The sequence below is a fragment of the Bacillus rossius genome, chromosome 1 (assembly GCF_032445375.1).
Source record: "Bacillus rossius redtenbacheri isolate Brsri chromosome 1, Brsri_v3, whole genome shotgun sequence".
NCBI lineage: Eukaryota > Metazoa > Arthropoda > Insecta > Phasmatodea > Bacillidae > Bacillus > Bacillus rossius.
Window position 1 is genome coordinate 4,151,914 of NC_086330.1, and position 20,401 is coordinate 4,172,314.

The 20,401-nt window shown below is 43.7% G+C and overlaps 1 protein-coding gene across 5 annotated transcripts in view; it reads left to right on the forward strand.

Moving 5' to 3' along the window:
* The window catches only part of LOC134531323 (furin-like protease 2), a 210,219-nt gene extending 190,291 nt beyond the window's left edge, over window positions 1-19,928 (forward strand). For all 5 annotated transcript variants that reach the window (XM_063367021.1, XM_063367033.1, XM_063367027.1 and 2 more), the window contains 7 exons: window positions 2,272-2,428; window positions 2,863-3,134; window positions 4,264-4,543; window positions 5,493-5,692; window positions 14,042-14,317; window positions 17,785-17,972; window positions 18,708-19,928. In XM_063367021.1, the coding sequence (XP_063223091.1) occupies window positions 2,272-2,428; window positions 2,863-3,134; window positions 4,264-4,543; window positions 5,493-5,692; window positions 14,042-14,317; window positions 17,785-17,972; window positions 18,708-18,857 (1,523 nt within the window). In that variant the 3' untranslated portion in view covers window positions 18,858-19,928. The remainder of the gene's footprint in view (window positions 1-2,271; window positions 2,429-2,862; window positions 3,135-4,263; window positions 4,544-5,492; window positions 5,693-14,041; window positions 14,318-17,784; window positions 17,973-18,707) is intronic.
* The last annotated feature ends 473 nt before the right edge of the window (window positions 19,929-20,401 follow it).

The following is a 20,401-nucleotide window of genomic DNA, read 5'->3' on the forward strand; positions in this document are numbered from 1 at the left end:
TGCATAAAAACTTTAAAATATACAGAAATTTTTCCATAAAACATAGTTTAGACGTTTATTTTTATCAACCTGGTTACGCAGTCAGTATTTTGCAAGCTCAAGCGGGCCCCTCCAGTGAGGGGCTTCTTAATTCCATGGGGTTTCGGACCCCCCTGGTCGCCCTGGTATCTCTGCCCGTGATTTTTAATGTAATATTTTTGAAACAAATATAATAATAGGATAAGTACTATCCTCTGATTTGATGTCCGGGCTATGCCCTCCTTTAAGCCCAATGTCCATCGCCATCCATTCACCGCCTGTCGAGTGCGTACGTGCGTTTCGTATGTTTGTCTGCCTTGCAAGAGGTGCATTAATGGGGCCTGTGCCACGCACCTCTATCGTAATTACTATTTAAACAATTAGTCGTCATTCTTTATCTTTTCTTTTACTGCTTCGTAGTGTGTTTAAGTTCACAAGTTAGACATAAGGACTGAGCAGCGCCATGAACGGCTGATTTCTGAACTACCCGAAGTGGGCAGACTTTTTTTTTTGAACTAAAATAGAAATAGATAATTTTTTTCTAAGTAATATTTATTCAGGAAAAATATGTTTAAATTAGTGTTAAGAGCTGTAAGGGCTTTGCTTCGCTACTTTGTTCCTCCATGTTATTGTTCATTGCCTAACGGTAAATCTGAAGCTTTCTGATCCCAGTCTCTTCCGATCGCTGCCCACAGTAGGACGCGTCGTCTGCACCTCTTTGACCTCACCGTGTTTCTTAACTGATCGTTTAACAACCGCCATACAGAGTAATTTTTATAAACCTTTTCTTTCTTCTGCAAGGCCTACTCCAGGTGGTAGACTACTTTAACTAAATATCTTAAGTCCACAGGACATTTTAAACAACACTACGATACTTCCTTCGAGGCCAGGTCACGTGGTGTCCTGGACTGCACCTAAGTGTGACGATTTTGCCATTGGCCTCTCTCTCAGTTTAACTCCCGTGTGAAACTGGCAAGTGCTTGTCTTATCAAGCAACGCGAGCAATAAAGCCTTTTACCAGACAGTGTGTCTTTAATCCTCCGACCACAGGACTCGGGGCATGCGGGAGGCCCTAAGGGTCCATTGGTAACCATCATTGGTGTGGAGTGAGATCGCGTGCCCGCCGTTTAGAGCGGGCTGCCAGGTTAGATTGCAAGTAGTATAGAGGTTTTGCGAGCCGAGTCACACCCAAGCGATGTGAATCTTTAATCCCCAGGCAAACAATGATGTCACGTTTAAGTAACAGCGTCCCCGTGCGACAGCAGATTTCTGGGTTGCTTTCCATTTTTTTTATATTTTTAATTACATGTCTTACTGCCCGTTTTTTGTTTCTTTACCAAAATGAAAGTAAATATGTTGTGTCAGTAGCCTCCAATCAAAATGTACACATTTAGAAAGAAAAATTTAGTACCATTTCACTTCCGTGCTTCCAACTTCACTCTCCGGCACTCTTCCACGTGGAATTGTTTTAATTAAATCGATGCTAGGCTTCTGCAAATCCTGTTTATTGAATTAAAATTGAAAAAAGATATGATTGAATATAAATTTTTGTATGAATATCAATTATTTTTCTAATCAAAGTTAAATATACTGTGAAATATGTTTTTCGTTTTTCACAGGAATCCTAGAAAAATTGATGCAAGGTACAGTATAAAGAAAAAGAAATATATGTCATAATCACAGATGATAAGTTACATATAAAAAGCATGTACTTGTATTTACTATGCTGTATGAAACAAATCTGAAGTGTTCACTTAATCTTCTGGCTTCATACATGTTACACTTTTTTTAGTATTTAAAGTTTTGTGAGTAATTTTCAGTAGCTGTCTTTTGGTGAAAAAAAATACTGAAATAAATTATTAAATTTTAAATGTCGAATCGAACATTGAACTATTCATTTTTTAATTCCAAATCTTTTTGAGTAATCAGTAGAGACCTGCAAAATTCGCGGTTTCGATGGCCTTCAGGATGGACTGCACATACCCCTGTACACTCGGGCAAATAACGCAAGTTCGTTGGCTGCCGACTTGTAAGTCGTCTGAGCTGGTTTGTCTGTGATTCGATCCTTCTTTGGTTTAAGGGTTTATAACTGGTTGAGATATTCGTCCAGATGAACAGTAAGCCATTAGCAAAATCATCTAAGAGGTATGTGTGTTTGAATTCTAGCCCATCACCGAATGAATCCGCGAAGTTTGCAGGTGTCTAGTAATCGGACTCCAGACGGTGAACGCGTGGGGTTTGCTTGTTGTCCAGTGACGGACAAGGACGAGTGCGTGCCGTGCGAGCCGAACTGCGCGAGCTGCCAGGAGCGCGCGGACCGCTGCACCAGCTGCGACCACCACCTGGTGCTGTTCGGGGGCCGGTGCCGCGCGGCCTGCCCCGCGCGCACGTACGAGACCGAGGACTACAGGTAGCACACTGCACGACGTGCCAGTGGAGCGCGTCTTGACACGATCTCGGGGTCAGAGGATCACTCGCCTGTCGTTACGAGGGGATCAAGCAGAGTGGTGACTATGGGCATAAGCGCTCAAATAAATTACTTTGCTCGGTTTCTTAGTAGACTTGAGGCGCTTATTTGTTTTTATATTATTTTGATCCCTACATCTACTCACCAGCAACGTTATTTGGAATTAGTGGACATGCAACATCACAACTTAGGGACGTTAAGGTAAGAACCAGCCATGGAACCATGCAAGTATTAGCCTGAGCTGCGTCGAGAAACCCTGGAAAACCAAAATAAAAATTAACTTGCTCCAGCAAAATGAGCCCTTGCACCTCCTGTCTCGAGAGACCGTGATGTTTGGTAGCGGTGTTGGACGCTCGTGTGTGTTCGCCTGTGGACAGTTGCCAGCCCTGCGACGCGAGCTGCGAGACGTGCACGGGCGCGGGGGCAGACCGGTGCGTCACCTGCCAGGCCGGCCACTACGCCCACGACGGCTCCTGCGTGCCGGCCTGCCCGCGCGGCCACTACGGGGACGCCAAGCGGCGCGAGTGCGTGCGCTGCCCGCCGGGCTGCGCTGAGTGTGACGGGTCGGCGTGTCTCGGCTGCACGGACGGCTGGGCGCTGAGCAAGAAGGGGCGGTGCGTGGCGCACGCCGGCGGCAGATGCGCGGCAAGTGAGTGCAGTCCCTGCTGCTCTACATACGTGTACACGTAATCCCTATACACATGGTTGAGGGCTCCGCCTACCCGGGCACACACACGGTGCGCAGAGCTTTAGGGAAAACAACGCGATTTGAAAACTACTCAAGATATCTGAGTGGGGGTCCGCTTACGAAAAGCGTTTAATAGCTCGCTGAGGGCCGAAAAGTACTTTTGATTTCGGATTAAGTTTTTAAACTGTATTTTTAGAAGAGTTAAAATGGCTAAAACGCATGTTTTCAGAGTAATTTTTAGACTTAAAACAAGCGGTACAGATTCTTGAAAGTACTTGAGGGACTTGCATTACACCTTTATCTTAATTTCTCCGCCATATAATGTTATGGTCACCGCTCAAATTTCACAGTTGTCCTGTGACGACAAGAAGACTGCGCGCCAGTCCAGAGGCGACACCGCGCTAGAAGCACCAACTTATCATCACGCCTCACTAACACACATACACCCCTGACGAGGCGGGCTCCTTAAAGAAAAGTTTTTGACAATTGTGTGATTTGTATCATTTCACTTAATGTCTAGATTAGATTAATGTTTAAATTAAATTAATGTTGCCATTTATATTAATGTTTGGGCTTTACTATACATTCATCATGAAAAACTTGGGAACATAATAGATGCAACAAGACCTGTTCTAATGTGTGTCTTGAAAGTCAATAAATTTTAGAGTATTAATCGGTAGGGATATACATATAGCCCAACAGCAAAACCTTCTTGATTGTGTTTTTAATATAAATCCCTGCCTTAAAAAACACAAAACAATATGATTCTTATGTCAGCGTTATGTAATTAATTACTTTTTAAGAAATATTTGTATTAATGACGTTATCACGTAAAATTATCGTCCGTAAACTGACTTTACAGACAACCCCCCCCTCATTTTTTTTGTCAAATGCATGCTTTGTTTCGTCGTGTCTGACGTGCGCACGTCGGCACACACACGCACACTCGTAGTTCACGACCGCGAAGGACAGGCGTGCTGGACCGTGAGCGAGCGTGGGAACGTGGTGTCCCAGCGGGCCAGTCTGGGCGGAGGGCAGGCGTGCTGGGGAGTTGCGGACCGTGAGCGAGCGTGGGGATGTGGTGTTCCAGCGGGCCAGTTCTGGGTGGAGGGCCGGTGCCAGGCGTGCCACGCGTCGTGCCTGACGTGCGCGGGCCCCTCTGAGGACGACTGCGCGTCGTGCGCCGCGCCGCTGCTGGCCCAGGGGCAGCGCTGCGTGGGGGCGTGCGCGCCGGGCTGGTACCAGGAGCGGGGGGCCTGCGCGCCGTGCCTGCACACCTGCCGGGAGTGCCTGGCGCGCTCCAACTGCACGGCGTGCGCCGCCGGCCTGCACCTGCAGCGCGGGGAGTGCCGGGCCACCTGCGCCGACGGGTGAGACGCTTCCGCCGATCCCTTTAACTCTGCTTTGCTTGAGTGGAACACAACATTACCTCAGTGCAGTCCGAGAAATTTTTTTGCGAAATACAGTAAAATGAAAAAGAGAAAAAAATTATATTGAACAAATATAAAGTACAATAAACTCCCTATTATCCGCGGGCGGATGATGCTCGGTGCGGATTATCCGCGCATGCTACGAAAAAATACAGCACATATGTAAATCTGTATTTTATTACAAGTGAGCAAATTTTGAACTTTACTGACGAGTGTATCGTGTGCAGTATACAGTGAAACGCCACAGGCCTTCTCGGAACTCACTCAGTAGGCTGGCATGCGTTGCTATTTTTGTCTCTGTCGCACTTTGTTTCTAGTCGTATGTTAGTTGTAACTTTTACTGTACATAAATGTTTAGATTAACATTAATGTTTCCTTTTTTGTTTCCCATTTTCGGCTCTTTTGCGGATTATCTGCGATTTTCACTATCTGCGGTGGCCCTGCCACTTAATTTTGCGGATAATCGGGAGTGTACTGTAGTGTAAAATGCTCTAAATAATTATATTCACACACAAGACACACACAGACACAGAGACACACAGACACAGACACAGACACACACCCCTGGCCTTGCATTTTATTGAACCAGTAGAATTTCAAGTTTTGAAAATTTCTTTTGTTCATCCAACACTTAGTGTACACGAAAATATGTAGTATGTATCGTGAATAATTTTTAATCCTAATCACTGATAAAAATAGTCATATCTGGATAACTGAACTTCGCTCAGTCTAATGAAATTATTATGTACATAAAAATATTTACAGATGCATTCAAGATTACATTTTTTATTTTATTTCAAGTAACTAATAACGAACACATTGTACGAACAGAGAGACCGCCTCGTCGTCGTGATGTGAAGCGCGACTGATCGAGCCGGAACGTGCGCAGGTACTACAGCGACCGGGGCGTGTGCACCGAGTGCTTCCTGAGCTGCCGGACGTGCAGCGGCCCGCGCAGGGACCAGTGCATCACGTGCCCGGCCGGCTGGCAGCTGGCCGCGGGCCAGTGCCACCCCGACTGCCCCGCCGGCTTCTTCAAGTCCGACTACGGCTGCCTCAAGTGCCACCACAGCTGCGCCACCTGCCGGGGTCAGTGCCCCCGCCTATCTCGCGGGTCCACAAGCCCACACATTCTTCCCCTCTTCAGCCTTTGTGGCTTTCCTACCCTGTTCACCAAATGCCTTGGCATTATCTAACAAAAAATACAAGAAAAAGTATACTATTGTTATACCCATGTTTTCCTTCCCGTATATATATATATTTTTTACCTGTCCCCTTCACCAAAAGAGAAAATAAACACTGCAGGATATTTCCTTTCCAATTTTTTTTTGTCAGTTCCCTGCAGTAAAAGCAAGCACTGCCTTTATAGCAGTTCCATTACGAATTAAATGTTGCAGTAGAAAGCGTAGGAAATTTCTCGCAAAAACAATACACAGTTCCGTCAAGCCCTTGCGCATGGTCCTAGGAGAAAGCTCTTTTTAATACTATTCATGGATCATCAGATACATACTTCTTGTACTAAAACAGCGGAATGAAATCAATGTTTGCACTAAAAAACTTGAAAACGGATAACCTATTCTGATGGTATGACGAGGCTAATTTCATTGAATATTTTTGTACCTGAGTATTGATGAATGGACAGCATGCCAGTGCCGGTGTTCTATTTTTGTAACTCTAATTACCTGAGTGGAGACGAATGGACAGCACGCCAGTGCCGGAGTGCTATTTTTGTAACTCTAATTACCTGAGTGTTGATGAATGGACAGCATGCCAGTGCCAGAGTGCTATTTTCGTAACTCTAATTACCTGAGTGGTGATGAATGGACAGCATGCCAGTGCCGGAGTGCTATTTTCGTAACTCTAATTACCTGAGTGGAGACGAATGGACAGAACGCCAGTGCCGGAGTGCTATTTTTGTAACTCTAATTACCTGATTGTTGATGAATGGACAGCATGCCAGTGCAAGAGTGCTATTTTCGTAACTCTAATTACCTGAGTGGAGACGAATGGACAGCACGTCAGTGCCGGAGTGCTATTTTTGTAACTCTAATTACCTGAGTGGAGACGAATGGACAGCATGCCAGTGCCAGAGTGCTATTTTCGTAACTCTAATTACCTGAGTGGAGACGAATGGACAGCACGCCAGTGACAGAGTGCTATTTTTGTAACTCTAATTACCTGAGTGTTGATGAATGGACAGCATGCCAGTGCCAGAGTGCTATTTTCGTAACTCTAATTACTTGAGTGGAGTCGAATGGACAGCACGCCAGTGCCGGAGTGCTATTTTTGTAACTCTAATTACCTGAGTGTTGATGAATGGACAGCACGCCAGTGCCGGAGTGCTATTTTTGTAACTCTAATTACCTGAGTGGAGACGAATGGACAGCACGCCAGTGACGGAGTGCTATTTTTGTAACTCTAATTACCTGAGTGTTGATGAATGGACAGCATGCCAGTGCCAGAGTGCTATTTTCGTAACTCTAATTACCTGAGTGGAGACGAATGGACAGCATGCCAGTGACGGAGTGCTATTTTTGTAACTCTAATTACCTTAGTGTTGATGAATGGACAGCATGCCAGTGCCAGAGTGCTATTTTCGTAACTCTAATTACCTTAGTGGAGACGAATGGACAGCACGCCAGTGCCGGAGTGCTAGTTTTGTAACTCTAATTACCTGAGTGTTGATGAATGGACAGCACGCCAGTGCCGGAGTGCTATTTTTGTAACTCTAATTACCTGAGTGGAGACGAATGGACAGCACGCCAGTGCCGGAGTGCTATTTTTGTAACTCTAATTATCTGAGTGTTGATGAATGGACAGCATGCCAGTGCCAGAGTGCTATTTTCGTAACTCTAATTACCTGAGTGGAGACGAATGTACAGCACGCCAGTGACGGAGTGCTATTTTTGTAAATCTAATTACCTTAGTGTTGATGAATGGACAGCATGCCAGTGCCAGAGTGCTATTTTCGTAACTCTAATTACCTGAGTGGAGACGAATGGACAGCACGCCAGTGACGGAGTGCTATTTTTGTAACTCTAATTACCTTAGTGTTGATGAATGGACAGCATGCCAGTGCCAGAGTGCTATTTTCGTAACTCTAATTACCTGAGTGGAGACGAATGGACAGCACGCCAGTGACGGAGTGCTATTTTTGTAACTCTAATTACCTGAGTGGAGACGAATGGACAGCACGCCAGTGCCGGAGTACTATTTTTGTAACTCTAATTACCTGAGTGGAGACGAATGGACAGCACGCCAGTGCCGGAGTGCTTTTTTTGTAACTCTAATCACCTGATTGTTGATGAATGGACAGCACGCCAGTGCCGGAGTGCTATTTTTGTAACTCTAATTATCTGAGTGTTGATGAATGGACAGCATGCCAGTGCCAGAGTGCTATTTTCGTAACTCTAATTACCTGAGTGGAGACGAATGAACAGCACGCCAGTGACGGAGTGCTATTTTTGTAAATCTAATTACCTTAGTGTTGATGAATGGACAGCATGCCAGTGCCAGAGTGCTATTTTCGTAACTCTAATTACCTGAGTGGAGACGAATGGACAGCACGCCAGTGCCGGAGTGCTATTTTTGTAACTCTAATTACCTGAGTGGAGACGAATGGACAGCACGCCAGTGCCGGAGTGCTATTTTTGTAACTCTAATTACCTGATTGTTGATGAATGGACAGCATGCCAGTGCAAGAGTGCTATTTTCGTAACTCTAATTACCTGAGTGGTGAGGAATGGACAGCATGCCAGTGCCGGAGTGCTATTTTCGTAACTCTAATTACCTGAGTAGAGACGAATGGACAGCACGCCAGTGCCGGAGTGCTTTTTTTGTAACTCTAATTACCTGATTGTTGATGAATGGACAGCATGCCAGTGCAGGAGTGCTATTTTCGTAACTCTAATTACCTGAGTGGTGAGGAATGGACAGCACGCCAGTGCCGGAGTGCTATTTTTGTAACTCTAATTACCTGAGTGTTGATGAATGGACAGCATGCCAGTGCCAGAGTGCTATTTTCGTAACTCTAATTACCTGAGTGGAGACGAATGGACAGCACGCCAGTGACGGAGTGCTATTTTTGTAACTCTAATTACCTTAGTGTTGATGAATGGACAGCATGCCAGTTCCAGAGTGCTATTTTCGTAACTCTAATTACCTGAGTGGAGACGAATGGACAGCACACCAGTGACGGAGTGCTATTTTTGTAACTCTAATTACCTGAGTGGAGACGAATGGACAGCACGCCAGTGCCGGAGTGCTATTTTTGTAACTCTAATTACCTTAGTGGAGACGAATGGACAGCACGCCAGTGCCGGAGTGCTTTTTTTGTAACTCTAATCACCTGATTGTTGATGAATGGACAGCTTGCCAGTGCAAGAGTGCTATTTTCGTAACTCTAATTACCTGAGTGGTGAGGAATGGACAGCATGCCAGTGCCAGAGTGCTATTTTCGTAACTCTAATTACCTGAGTGGAGACGAATGGACAGCATGCCAGTGACGGAGTGCTATTTTTGTAACTCTAATTACCTTAGTGTTGATGAATGGACAGCATGCCAGTGCCAGAGTGCTATTTTCGTAACTCTAATTACCTGAGTGGAGACGAATGGACAGCACGCCAGTGCCGGAGTGCTAGTTTTGTAACTCTAATTACCTGAGTGTTGATGAATGGACAGCACGCCAGTGCCGGAGTGCTATTTTTGTAACTCTAATTACCTGAGTGGAGACGAATGGACAGCACGCCAGTGCCGGAGTGCTATTTTTGTAACTCTAATTATCTGAGTGTTGATGAATGGACAGCATGCCAGTGCCAGAGTGCTATTTTCGTAACTCTAATTACCTGAGTGGAGACGAATGGACAGCACGCCAGTGACGGAGTGCTATTTTTGTAAATCTAATTACCTTAGTGTTGATGAATGGACAGCATGCCAGTGCCAGAGTGCTATTTTCGTAACTCTAATTACCTGAGTGGAGACGAATGAACAGCACGCCAGTGACGGAGTGCTATTTTTGTAACTCTAATTACCTTAGTGTTGATGAATGGACAGCATGCCAGTGCCAGAGTGCTATTTTCGTAACTCTAATTATCTGAGTGTTGATGAATGGACAGCATGCCAGTGCCAGAGTGCTATTTTCGTAACTCTAATTACCTGAGTGGAGACGAATGGACAGCACGCCAGTGCCGGAGTGCTTTTTTTGTAACTCTAATCACCTGATTGTTAATGAATGGACAGCTTGCCAGTGCAAGAGTGCTATTTTCGTAACTCTAATTACCTGAGTGGAGACGAATGAACAGGACGCCAGTGACGGAGTGCTATTTTTGTAAATCTAATTACCTTAGTGTTGATGAATGGACAGCATGCCAGTGCCAGAGTGCTATTTTCGTAACTCTAATTACCTGAGTGGAGACGAATGGACAGCACGCCAGTGCCGGAGTGCTATTTTTGTAACTCTAATTACCTGAGTGGAGACGAATGGACAGCACGCCAGTGCCGGAGTGCTATTTTTGTAACTCTAATTACCTGATTGTTGATGAATGGACAGCATGCCAGTGCAAGAGTGCTATTTTCGTAACTCTAATTACCTGAGTGGTGAGGAATGGACAGCATGCCAGTGCCGGAGTGCTATTTTCGTAACTCTAATTACCTGAGTAGAGACGAATGGACAGCACGCCAGTGCCGGAGTGCTTTTTTTGTAACTCTAATTACCTGATTGTTGATGAATGGACAGCATGCCAGTGCAGGAGTGCTATTTTCGTAACTCTAATTACCTGAGTGGTGAGGAATGGACAGCACGCCAGTGCCGGAGTGCTATTTTTGTAACTCTAATTACCTGAGTGGAGACGAATGGACAGCACGCCAGTGCCGGAGTGCTATTTTTGTAACTCTAATTACCTTAGTGGAGACGAATGGACAGCACGCCAGTGCCGGAGTGCTTTTTTTGTAACTCTAATCACCTGATTGTTGATGAATGGACAGCTTGCCAGTGCAAGAGTGCTATTTTCGTAACTCTAATTACCTGAGTGGTGAGGAATGGACAGCATGCCAGTGCCAGAGTGCTATTTTCGTAACTCTAATTACCTGAGTGGAGACGAATGGACAGCATGCCAGTGACGGAGTGCTATTTTTGTAACTCTAATTACCTTAGTGTTGATGAATGGACAGCATGCCAGTGCCAGAGTGCTATTTTCGTAACTCTAATTACCTGAGTGGAGACGAATGGACAGCACGCCAGTGCCGGAGTGCTAGTTTTGTAACTCTAATTACCTGAGTGTTGATGAATGGACAGCACGCCAGTGCCGGAGTGCTATTTTTGTAACTCTAATTACCTGAGTGGAGACGAATGGACAGCACGCCAGTGCCGGAGTGCTATTTTTGTAACTCTAATTATCTGAGTGTTGATGAATGGACAGCATGCCAGTGCCAGAGTGCTATTTTCGTAACTCTAATTACCTGAGTGGAGACGAATGGACAGCACGCCAGTGACGGAGTGCTATTTTTGTAAATCTAATTACCTTAGTGTTGATGAATGGACAGCATGCCAGTGCCAGAGTGCTATTTTCGTAACTCTAATTACCTGAGTGGAGACGAATGAACAGCACGCCAGTGACGGAGTGCTATTTTTGTAACTCTAATTACCTTAGTGTTGATGAATGGACAGCATGCCAGTGCCAGAGTGCTATTTTCGTAACTCTAATTACCTGAGTGGAGACGAATGGACAGCACGCCAGTGACGGAGTGCTATTTTTGTAACTCTAATTACCTGAGTGGAGACGAATGGACAGCACGCCAGTGCCGGAGTACTATTTTTGTAACTCTAATTACCTGAGTGGAGACGAATGGACAGCACGCCAGTGCCGGAGTGCTTTTTTTGTAACTCTAATCACCTGATTGTTGATGAATGGACAGCACGCCAGTGCCGGAGTGCTATTTTTGTAACTCTAATTATCTGAGTGTTGATGAATGGACAGCATGCCAGTGCCAGAGTGCTATTTTCGTAACTCTAATTACCTGAGTGGAGACGAATGAACAGCACGCCAGTGACGGAGTGCTATTTTTGTAAATCTAATTACCTTAGTGTTGATGAATGGACAGCATGCCAGTGCCAGAGTGCTATTTTCGTAACTCTAATTACCTGAGTGGAGACGAATGGACAGCACGCCAGTGCCGGAGTGCTATTTTTGTAACTCTAATTACCTGAGTGGAGACGAATGGACAGCACGCCAGTGCCGGAGTGCTATTTTTGTAACTCTAATTACCTGATTGTTGATGAATGGACAGCATGCCAGTGCAAGAGTGCTATTTTCGTAACTCTAATTACCTGAGTGGTGAGGAATGGACAGCATGCCAGTGCCGGAGTGCTATTTTCGTAACTCTAATTACCTGAGTAGAGACGAATGGACAGCACGCCAGTGCCGGAGTGCTTTTTTTGTAACTCTAATTACCTGATTGTTGATGAATGGACAGCATGCCAGTGCAGGAGTGCTATTTTCGTAACTCTAATTACCTGAGTGGTGAGGAATGGACAGCACGCCAGTGCCGGAGTGCTATTTTTGTAACTCTAATTACCTGAGTGTTGATGAATGGACAGCATGCCAGTGCCAGAGTGCTATTTTCGTAACTCTAATTACCTGAGTGGAGACGAATGGACAGCACGCCAGTGACGGAGTGCTATTTTTGTAACTCTAATTACCTTAGTGTTGATGAATGGACAGCATGCCAGTTCCAGAGTGCTATTTTCGTAACTCTAATTACCTGAGTGGAGACGAATGGACAGCACACCAGTGACGGAGTGCTATTTTTGTAACTCTAATTACCTGAGTGGAGACGAATGGACAGCACGCCAGTGCCGGAGTGCTATTTTTGTAACTCTAATTACCTTAGTGGAGACGAATGGACAGCACGCCAGTGCCGGAGTGCTTTTTTTGTAACTCTAATCACCTGATTGTTGATGAATGGACAGCTTGCCAGTGCAAGAGTGCTATTTTCGTAACTCTAATTACCTGAGTGGTGAGGAATGGACAGCATGCCAGTGCCAGAGTGCTATTTTCGTAACTCTAATTACCTGAGTGGAGACGAATGGACAGCACGCCAGTGACGGAGTGCTTTTTTATGTAACTCTAATTACCTTAGTGTTGATGAATGGACAGCATGCCAGTTCCAGAGTGCTATTTTCGTAACTCTAATTACCTGAGTGGAGACGAATGGACAGCACACCAGTGACGGAGTGCTATTTTTGTAACTCTAATTACCTGAGTGGAGACGAATGGACAGCACGCCAGTGCCGGAGTGCTATTTTTGTAACTCTAATTACCTTAGTGGAGACGAATGGACAGCACGCCAGTGCCGGAGTGCTTTTTTTGTAACTCTAATCACCTGATTGTTGATGAATGGACAGCTTGCCAGTGCAAGTGTGCTATTTTCGTAACTCTAATTACCTGAGTGGTGAGGAATGGACAGCATGCCAGTGCCAGAGTGCTATTTTCGTAACTCTAATTACCTGAGTGGAGACGAATGGACAGCACGCCAGTGACGGAGTGCTATTTTTGTAACTCTAATTACCTTAGTGTTGATGAATGGACAGCATGCCAGTTCCAGAGTGCTATTTTCGTAACTCTAATTACCTGAGTGGAGACGAATGGACAGCACGCCAGTGCCGGAGTGCTTTTTTTGTAACTCTAATCACCTGATTGTTGATGAATGGACAGCTTGCCAGTGCAAGAGTGCTATTTTTGTAACTCTAATTACCTGAGTGTTGATGAATGGACAGCATGCCAGTGCCAGAGTGCTATTTTCGTAACTCTAATTACCTGAGTGGAGACGAATGGACAGCACGCCAGTGACGGAGTGCTATTTTTGTAACTCTAATTACCTTAGTGTTGATGAATGGACAGCATGCCAGTTCCAGAGTGCTATTTTCGTAACTCTAATTACCTGAGTGGAGACGAATGGACAGCACACCAGTGACGGAGTGCTATTTTTGTAACTCTAATTACCTGAGTGGAGACGAATGGACAGCACGCCAGTGCCGGAGTGCTATTTTTGTAACTCTTATTACCTTAGTGGAGACGAATGGACAGCACGCCAGTGCCGGAGTGCTTTTTTTGTAACTCTAATCACCTGATTGTTGATGAATGGACAGCTTGCCAGTGCAAGAGTGCTATTTTCGTAACTCTAATTACCTGAGTGGTGAGGAATGGACAGCATGCCAGTGCCAGAGTGCTATTTTTGTAACTCTAATTACCTGAGTGGAGACGAATGGACAGCACGCCAGTGCCAGAGTGCTATTTTTGTAACTCTAATTACCTGATTGTTGATGAATGGACAGCATGCCAGTGCAAGAGTGCTATTTTCGTAACTCTAATTACCTGAGTGGTGAGGAATGGACAGCACGCCAGTGCCTAAGTGGTGACGACCGTGCGTGCGTGCTCGCAGGAGAGGGCCCGCTGCAGTGCACGTCGTGCCCCGACAACTCGGCCCTGGAGGGGGGCATCTGCGCGGAGTGCCAGCCCTCGCAGTACTACGACGCGCCCACGCAGCTGTGCAAGGGCTGTGAGCCCAGCTGTGCGGCGTGCGGTGGGCCGGGTCCCTTCGCCTGCCGCGCCTGCCGCCCCCCGCTGCACCTCGACCGCTTCAACAGCCAGTGCGTGCCGTGCTGCGCGCCCGGCAGCGACGGTGGCGAGGGCTGCTGCCCGTGCGACCCCGCCACAGGTCCGTGCCCGTCTCGGCGCGTCTCGGCGCGTCTGAACCCTTGCCTAGTATTTTCTTTTACATCGATTCCTCGAGGGTCGTTACCACAACGCCGAAATACCATAACGCCGAATATCAAAATTGACCATAACGCAGACAGCTAGAAAACTGCTGTGTACCACAGCGCCGAAATACCATAACGCCGAATATCAAAATTGACCATAACGCAGACAGCTAGAAAACTGCTGTGTACCACAGCGCCGAAATACCATAACGCCGAATATCAAAATTGACCATAACGCAGACAGCTAGAAAACTGCTGTGTACCACAGCGCCGAAATAACAACTGAATGGATTTGTGTGTGTTTCTTAAATGTACCTTAATGTTGAAATACCACAATCAAACCTAACCTTACCTTACCCAACCTAACCTAACCTAGAGTAATATAACCTAACCTATCTTAACCTAGTCTAACCTAACCTAGTCTAACCTAACTTAACCTTTGTGGCAGTCCTGCAATGACATTTTTCGGCGTTAGTGTATTTCGGCGTTGTGGTAATTCGGCGTTGTGGTAATTCGGCGTTGTGGTACTCAGCAGTTTTCTAGCTGTCGGCGTTTTGGTCAATTTGGCATTTCGGCATTGTGGTATTTCGGCGTTGTGGTATTTCGGCATTGTGGTGCGTCCCCATTCCTCGAGACTTATGCGATGTCACTAATACATCGTGACTAGAGCCGTCTTGTCGTTTTCAAGTCATCCCAAGATTTAAGGTTCAAATGTGTTCTTAATTTGCTGGGATGCAATTTTTTTTCTATTGTTTAGAAAGGCTTTTTATTTGTTCTTTTGTGACGAATGTGTCCTGAAAACTTTGACATTGATTTTGTCGAATTTTTTGAAGTAGAGCTGGCCCGACACGGATTCCATAAGCTTTTGAGACATTTACATATTTTTTTTAGCAACAGTAGATAATGTTAACCACAATTCTTTGGTTATCATTGCAATGCATTTCTCACAGCTCCACTCACAAAAAAACATGTGTTCCTCTTTGTCTGATTAGCAACAGCATACTTTTATTGTATGCAGTACACACAGGTGGCCTCACCTGTGCTACATGAGTTACTAACATTAATTATTTATTTATTTGCCACCTTCGCAGCAATATATATCTCTGTGTTATGTGCCAGAAACCCTAGTTGAATTAAAGTGCACTCAAAAATAAGCTAAATTTCATCTAATACATACTGGGCAATCATGTCAACATCGTATTTAATAGCAATACGATACATTATTTTAAAGATTCAATATTTCTGAGTCCTTCAACATTTAATATATAATACAACAGTTTTTGAATCTGATGATTTAAGTTCTTAAAAGGTTGCTTACAGTCATAGAGATTATTTAGTGTTGGCAGTTACTCTAATTCATCCAGTGGTTTCAAATTGACGTTAATTTAAATAGACGTAATCGTTTATCTAAGTTGGTACTATTTTACATTAAATGACCAAACAATGTTCAGCCTTAATGAGAGCAAGAAAAACAAAAATTAAGTAGTTGGACCTCTGGATGATCATACAAACCAGCACAATCAAAATAAGACAAAGAACAACACAAAATATTTTTATTAAATACACTTCAACTCAATTTTCATAGCCATCTAATATCTCTAATGAAAATATTATGTGTCTGTTAAATATGTTATTCAGTGATGCAAGCTGTTGAATCCAAAATAGCGTGTATTGGCAAAACAAGATTTATCTAAAAAAATAACAAATACCTACTCATGTCAGTAAGTTTCAATTTACTAGGTTTAAGGGATGTAGTCTAATGGATGCCAGAGAAATATATGCTATATGTCAAAATTGCTAGATTCAAAACAGGTCAACGCCTAATTATCACAATCATACTTGTGACTTGTTCCTCAGTTTACCCTTGATGGGATGACGCTGTGTCTCGGACAGGAACCTTTCAGATGCGTAGCTAGTCAGGCGTCCTCTGGTAGAACCTTGATCCTTGGTTAGGACCTTCGGGCATGTCCAACTTTGTCGATTTATCCGTGTTATTTTTCAGTCAGTTTGCTGGTTTGGAAATATCACCCCAGCTATTCTTCTAATTTCGATTTCCGTCCTATGATGATGTAGCATTGTTTGTTAGCGTATTCTTCTTCATAAAATGTGCTTCGGCTTCTTTAATTACTTGAACCATTTCCGTAGGTACCCCAATTACTGGGTATATAATTAAAAAATGAATCTTCTGCCAATGAACTATATTCTTCCATAAATATTTTGAATCACCAATATGAACTGTCAAGAAACTGTTATAACATATAGCTTCCAAGTCTTGTTCTGACTAAATGTTTGAATAGAATATGTTGATTAAGTTGATAGGCTTCCTTTCTGAACGCTAATCGCAAACTAATTGGAAACAGTAGTTAGTTGCCTATATGGTAACTGTGTAGACCCACCGACCAATCACAGTCCTCGTAACTTACTAGCGTATCAATCATACTACTGCCGAACTTGTTTCATGATCCAGATGGTACTATTGTGAAGATTCACAATACTTATACTTATAACAAATTAAAATCTTAATTATTAAATTTATTTTCAAAAGAAAGAATACTTCATTCTAGTCTCCTAATGTAACAGAAAATTCTTGATAAGCAAAGGGTAAATATGTAATTAATATATGCTATATCAAGTGAAATAGTTAGTGAAGCATAGAAAAAAAACACTCAAAACATAATAATAAGCTTCAGTTCACAAGCAATATAAAAAACCTAAATATTCATGTGTCCATCTTGTATATTTGTGTATTAGTATTCATTACCATCAAATGTTAATTCGTTAATTGTATATATATTTCTTTGCTTAAAAGCATGTGTAAACAAATTTTAAAATGTTTTGTTCAATTAAATGTGTCAAAAAAATATTAAGAACTTTTTTAAAAATCTTTCCACTCCAATATGATGTTTCATATTCAAAACGATTTTCATATTTGCATTCTAATTTGATTTTGACAAAAAAAAAGGGGGTTGTCTGTAAAGTTGGTTTACAGACGATAATTTTTCGTTATAACGTCATGAGAAAACATTGATGAAAACTTGCATACTTTTTAATTTTCAAATATTATATACAGCTTTTGCAAATTTAATTTAAATAATTTGTCTAAATATAATCATGAACAATTAGTTGAAAAGCCCGCCTTAACCTGTTTTGATATTATAGAAGATTTTCTCGCACGGTGGTTTGGCCGGTTCTTGCACGCTTGGCTCAGGCGGAACGTGACAATGAGTCATGCTTTTTCGTGCGTGCAGCCGGCGTTCATCGATTTATAAGACGTTCGCAAGGGCCTAGAGAGCACCATTTGGATTGTTGTAAATGTAGGCGTGCGAGGGAAGTGACAGCAGCACGCGTTGTGTGTGGCTGCAGTGTTGAAGCGAAAGGCGACAGGTTGGAGCGCTGGAAAGCAGTTTCTCGCACGTGCTTGCAGGGGAGTGCCGCAACCCGTCGCCCGCGGGCAAGCGGCGGATAGCAGGTGGCGCGGGAGGGGCGGTGAGTGAGGCGCGCCAGGGGCTGGCGGCGCGGGACTACGCCTCCTTCGCGAGCGTCACGGCGCTCGTGGTGGGCGTGGGCATCGCCGTGCTGGCCGTGACGGGCATCGTGTTCCTGGCCCTGCAGGTGCGTGCGTGCCGCCGACTGCCCCGACTGTCCACACCATCCGCTGAAAAAAAAAAACCTGTCCTTAAACTGAAAACGAAAGATCATATCACAATCTGATAACAACACTGTTCAATCGATAGTGTGTCAAGGAAAGGTATTATCGTCAAACTTACTGTGTTGATATAGAAATGCTGTGTTTTGAAATTACTGGCAGCTTAAAATTGATTTATTTTCGTTTATGTGCATTAGGAAGTAGCAATAGTTTAACAGATTCATCTCTGGCTCCTTGTATGCTGATGGGTCACTAGGCCCATGAGGATGATATTGTGGTGTGTGCAGGGACGTAGCCCGGGGGGAGGGGGGGGGGGGGTTAGGGGTTCAACCCCCCCCCCCCCCTAGCTCCAAATATTTAATTAATTTCTTATTCATCACTCAAACAAATATATTAAAATTCATAAAATTTCTACCATTACAATATTTAAATTTAAGTACCAAAAACTGCTAAAATAGCACTATTTTACACCTTAAAATCCAAATTTTCCCGGGGAAGGACCCCCGGGCCCGCCGCTTTAATACGGGGGGGGGGGGGGCATGCTTCTTAACACCCCCCATACACAAATCCTGGCTACGCCACTGGGTGTGCGTAGGAAGGATCCCGGAGGTAGACCCGAGGCGCTGCTCCCAGGAGGTTTGTTTAAGCGTGGGTTTAAGCCGCTGCGTTGTGGCGTAGCTGACCCGCGGGTGTGACCGCAGATGCGGCCGACTCCCGGCGCCGGCGCGTGGGGCCGCAGCGAGGGGTACCGCCAGCTGTCCACGGCCGAGCGGAGGCTGGCGCTGGAGGGCAGCGACGGCCGCTCCAGCGACGACGAGGAGGGCGAGGACCTGCTGTTTGCGCGGGCGTGAACTCCGCGCCGCGCCGCGCAAAGACCCACGACCCACCTGCGACACCTGGCACCAAGCGACGAAACTGCTCCGGCTTCCACTCCTTACTTCCCGTCACGAACCAGCAGACAGTCGCATGTTCCAGTGGCCCAACAAAAAATAAATTTACATATTTCAATTTCTTTATGTCTGTGTATTTGAGACAAAAGTATGTGTTTGTTAACAATGTGTAAGGGAAGCGTTATTAAGGTACATAATTTTTTCATCTGTGCCTGCAGACGTAATGCTAAATATTTGATACTTTTTGCCGGGACGTAGGTGATTTTAAATTATTGGTTATTTGTTTGATTTTCAAACAAATCGAATGATGGTGACGTTTCCTAGTTCAACCCTTTGCAGTAGATGTACCAATGTGCAGAGGTAGTGGTAAATGTTTGTTTAATTTTGTAATTTGAGCCGGTAGAAGGTGAATATATGTACCTGCTGAGGTACTTGTTACTTTCAATGATATTATACTGTTTGTTATAAATGTAATTAGATTCAAAAAGTTTCTCTAAATATAATACATCTGTGCAGGTTGTGAACTGTTTTTTTTTTCTTTTGTTATTAGCAAAATAATTTATGCACAGAGGAATTTATTCAAGTGCCTGGCCTGCATGGAAAATTGATGTGTCATGTTTTATTGAAAGAAGAATGTTTGTTGGCTGAAGTTGCTGTCTATAGTGACTGCTTTTGCAATTTACATTGCAACTCAAACTTTTGCAAAGAAATGCATTTATTTCTCTTCCTTTGATTTTTAACTGTTTCTACACACTTCTTGAATGTTAAACTCCAAAAAAATTTCAGGATATAATTCTTAATTCTAAAATGAAACCATGTATATCTGATATTGAAATATTAATACTGTAATTTTTGAAATAGTTGTTTACTTAAAAGTTAAAAATATTATTTTGAGATTTTCCTTGATACTTCCATCATAACTTACTGTAGATACAATTTACAAACAATACTTTCCTTGTCATACTTGTTTTGGCAATGTAGAAATGTTGTAGATATGTTCATAGAAAATAAATATTGCAATATTTTTCTTAAGGTGGTGGACTTTTTTTATTGTACAAACCTGTAAAAGAAAAAAAAATTACTGCTGCTCTTAAATGTGTGATTGTTTTGACCAATTTTAAAATCTGCAACCATTATTATTTCTGCATGATGTTTTTATTACACTATTAAAGAAGGCAACTTTAAATACATAGTTTTTTACAGCCAAAATGAGTGATTACTAATGCAGCCATTATTAATTTTTGAAAATCACGTTTTTTTTTCTGCCACAATTTCCAAAACTCCTAGCGGAAATTTAAACATATTATGTACTTCAACCATGGAATATAGAGTTTTAGTATATAATTAATTCTGAAGACTGGGCTGGCCCCCTCGGTGTGTACCGGGCCTTGCAGCGTGTGAACACCGTGGTGTAGCCCCACTGCATTGTAAACTCTTTAAATATGCAAGCAAAAACTAATTTCTTTAAAATTAAAACTAAAGTATGTTTTGGCAGTGCCTGATGT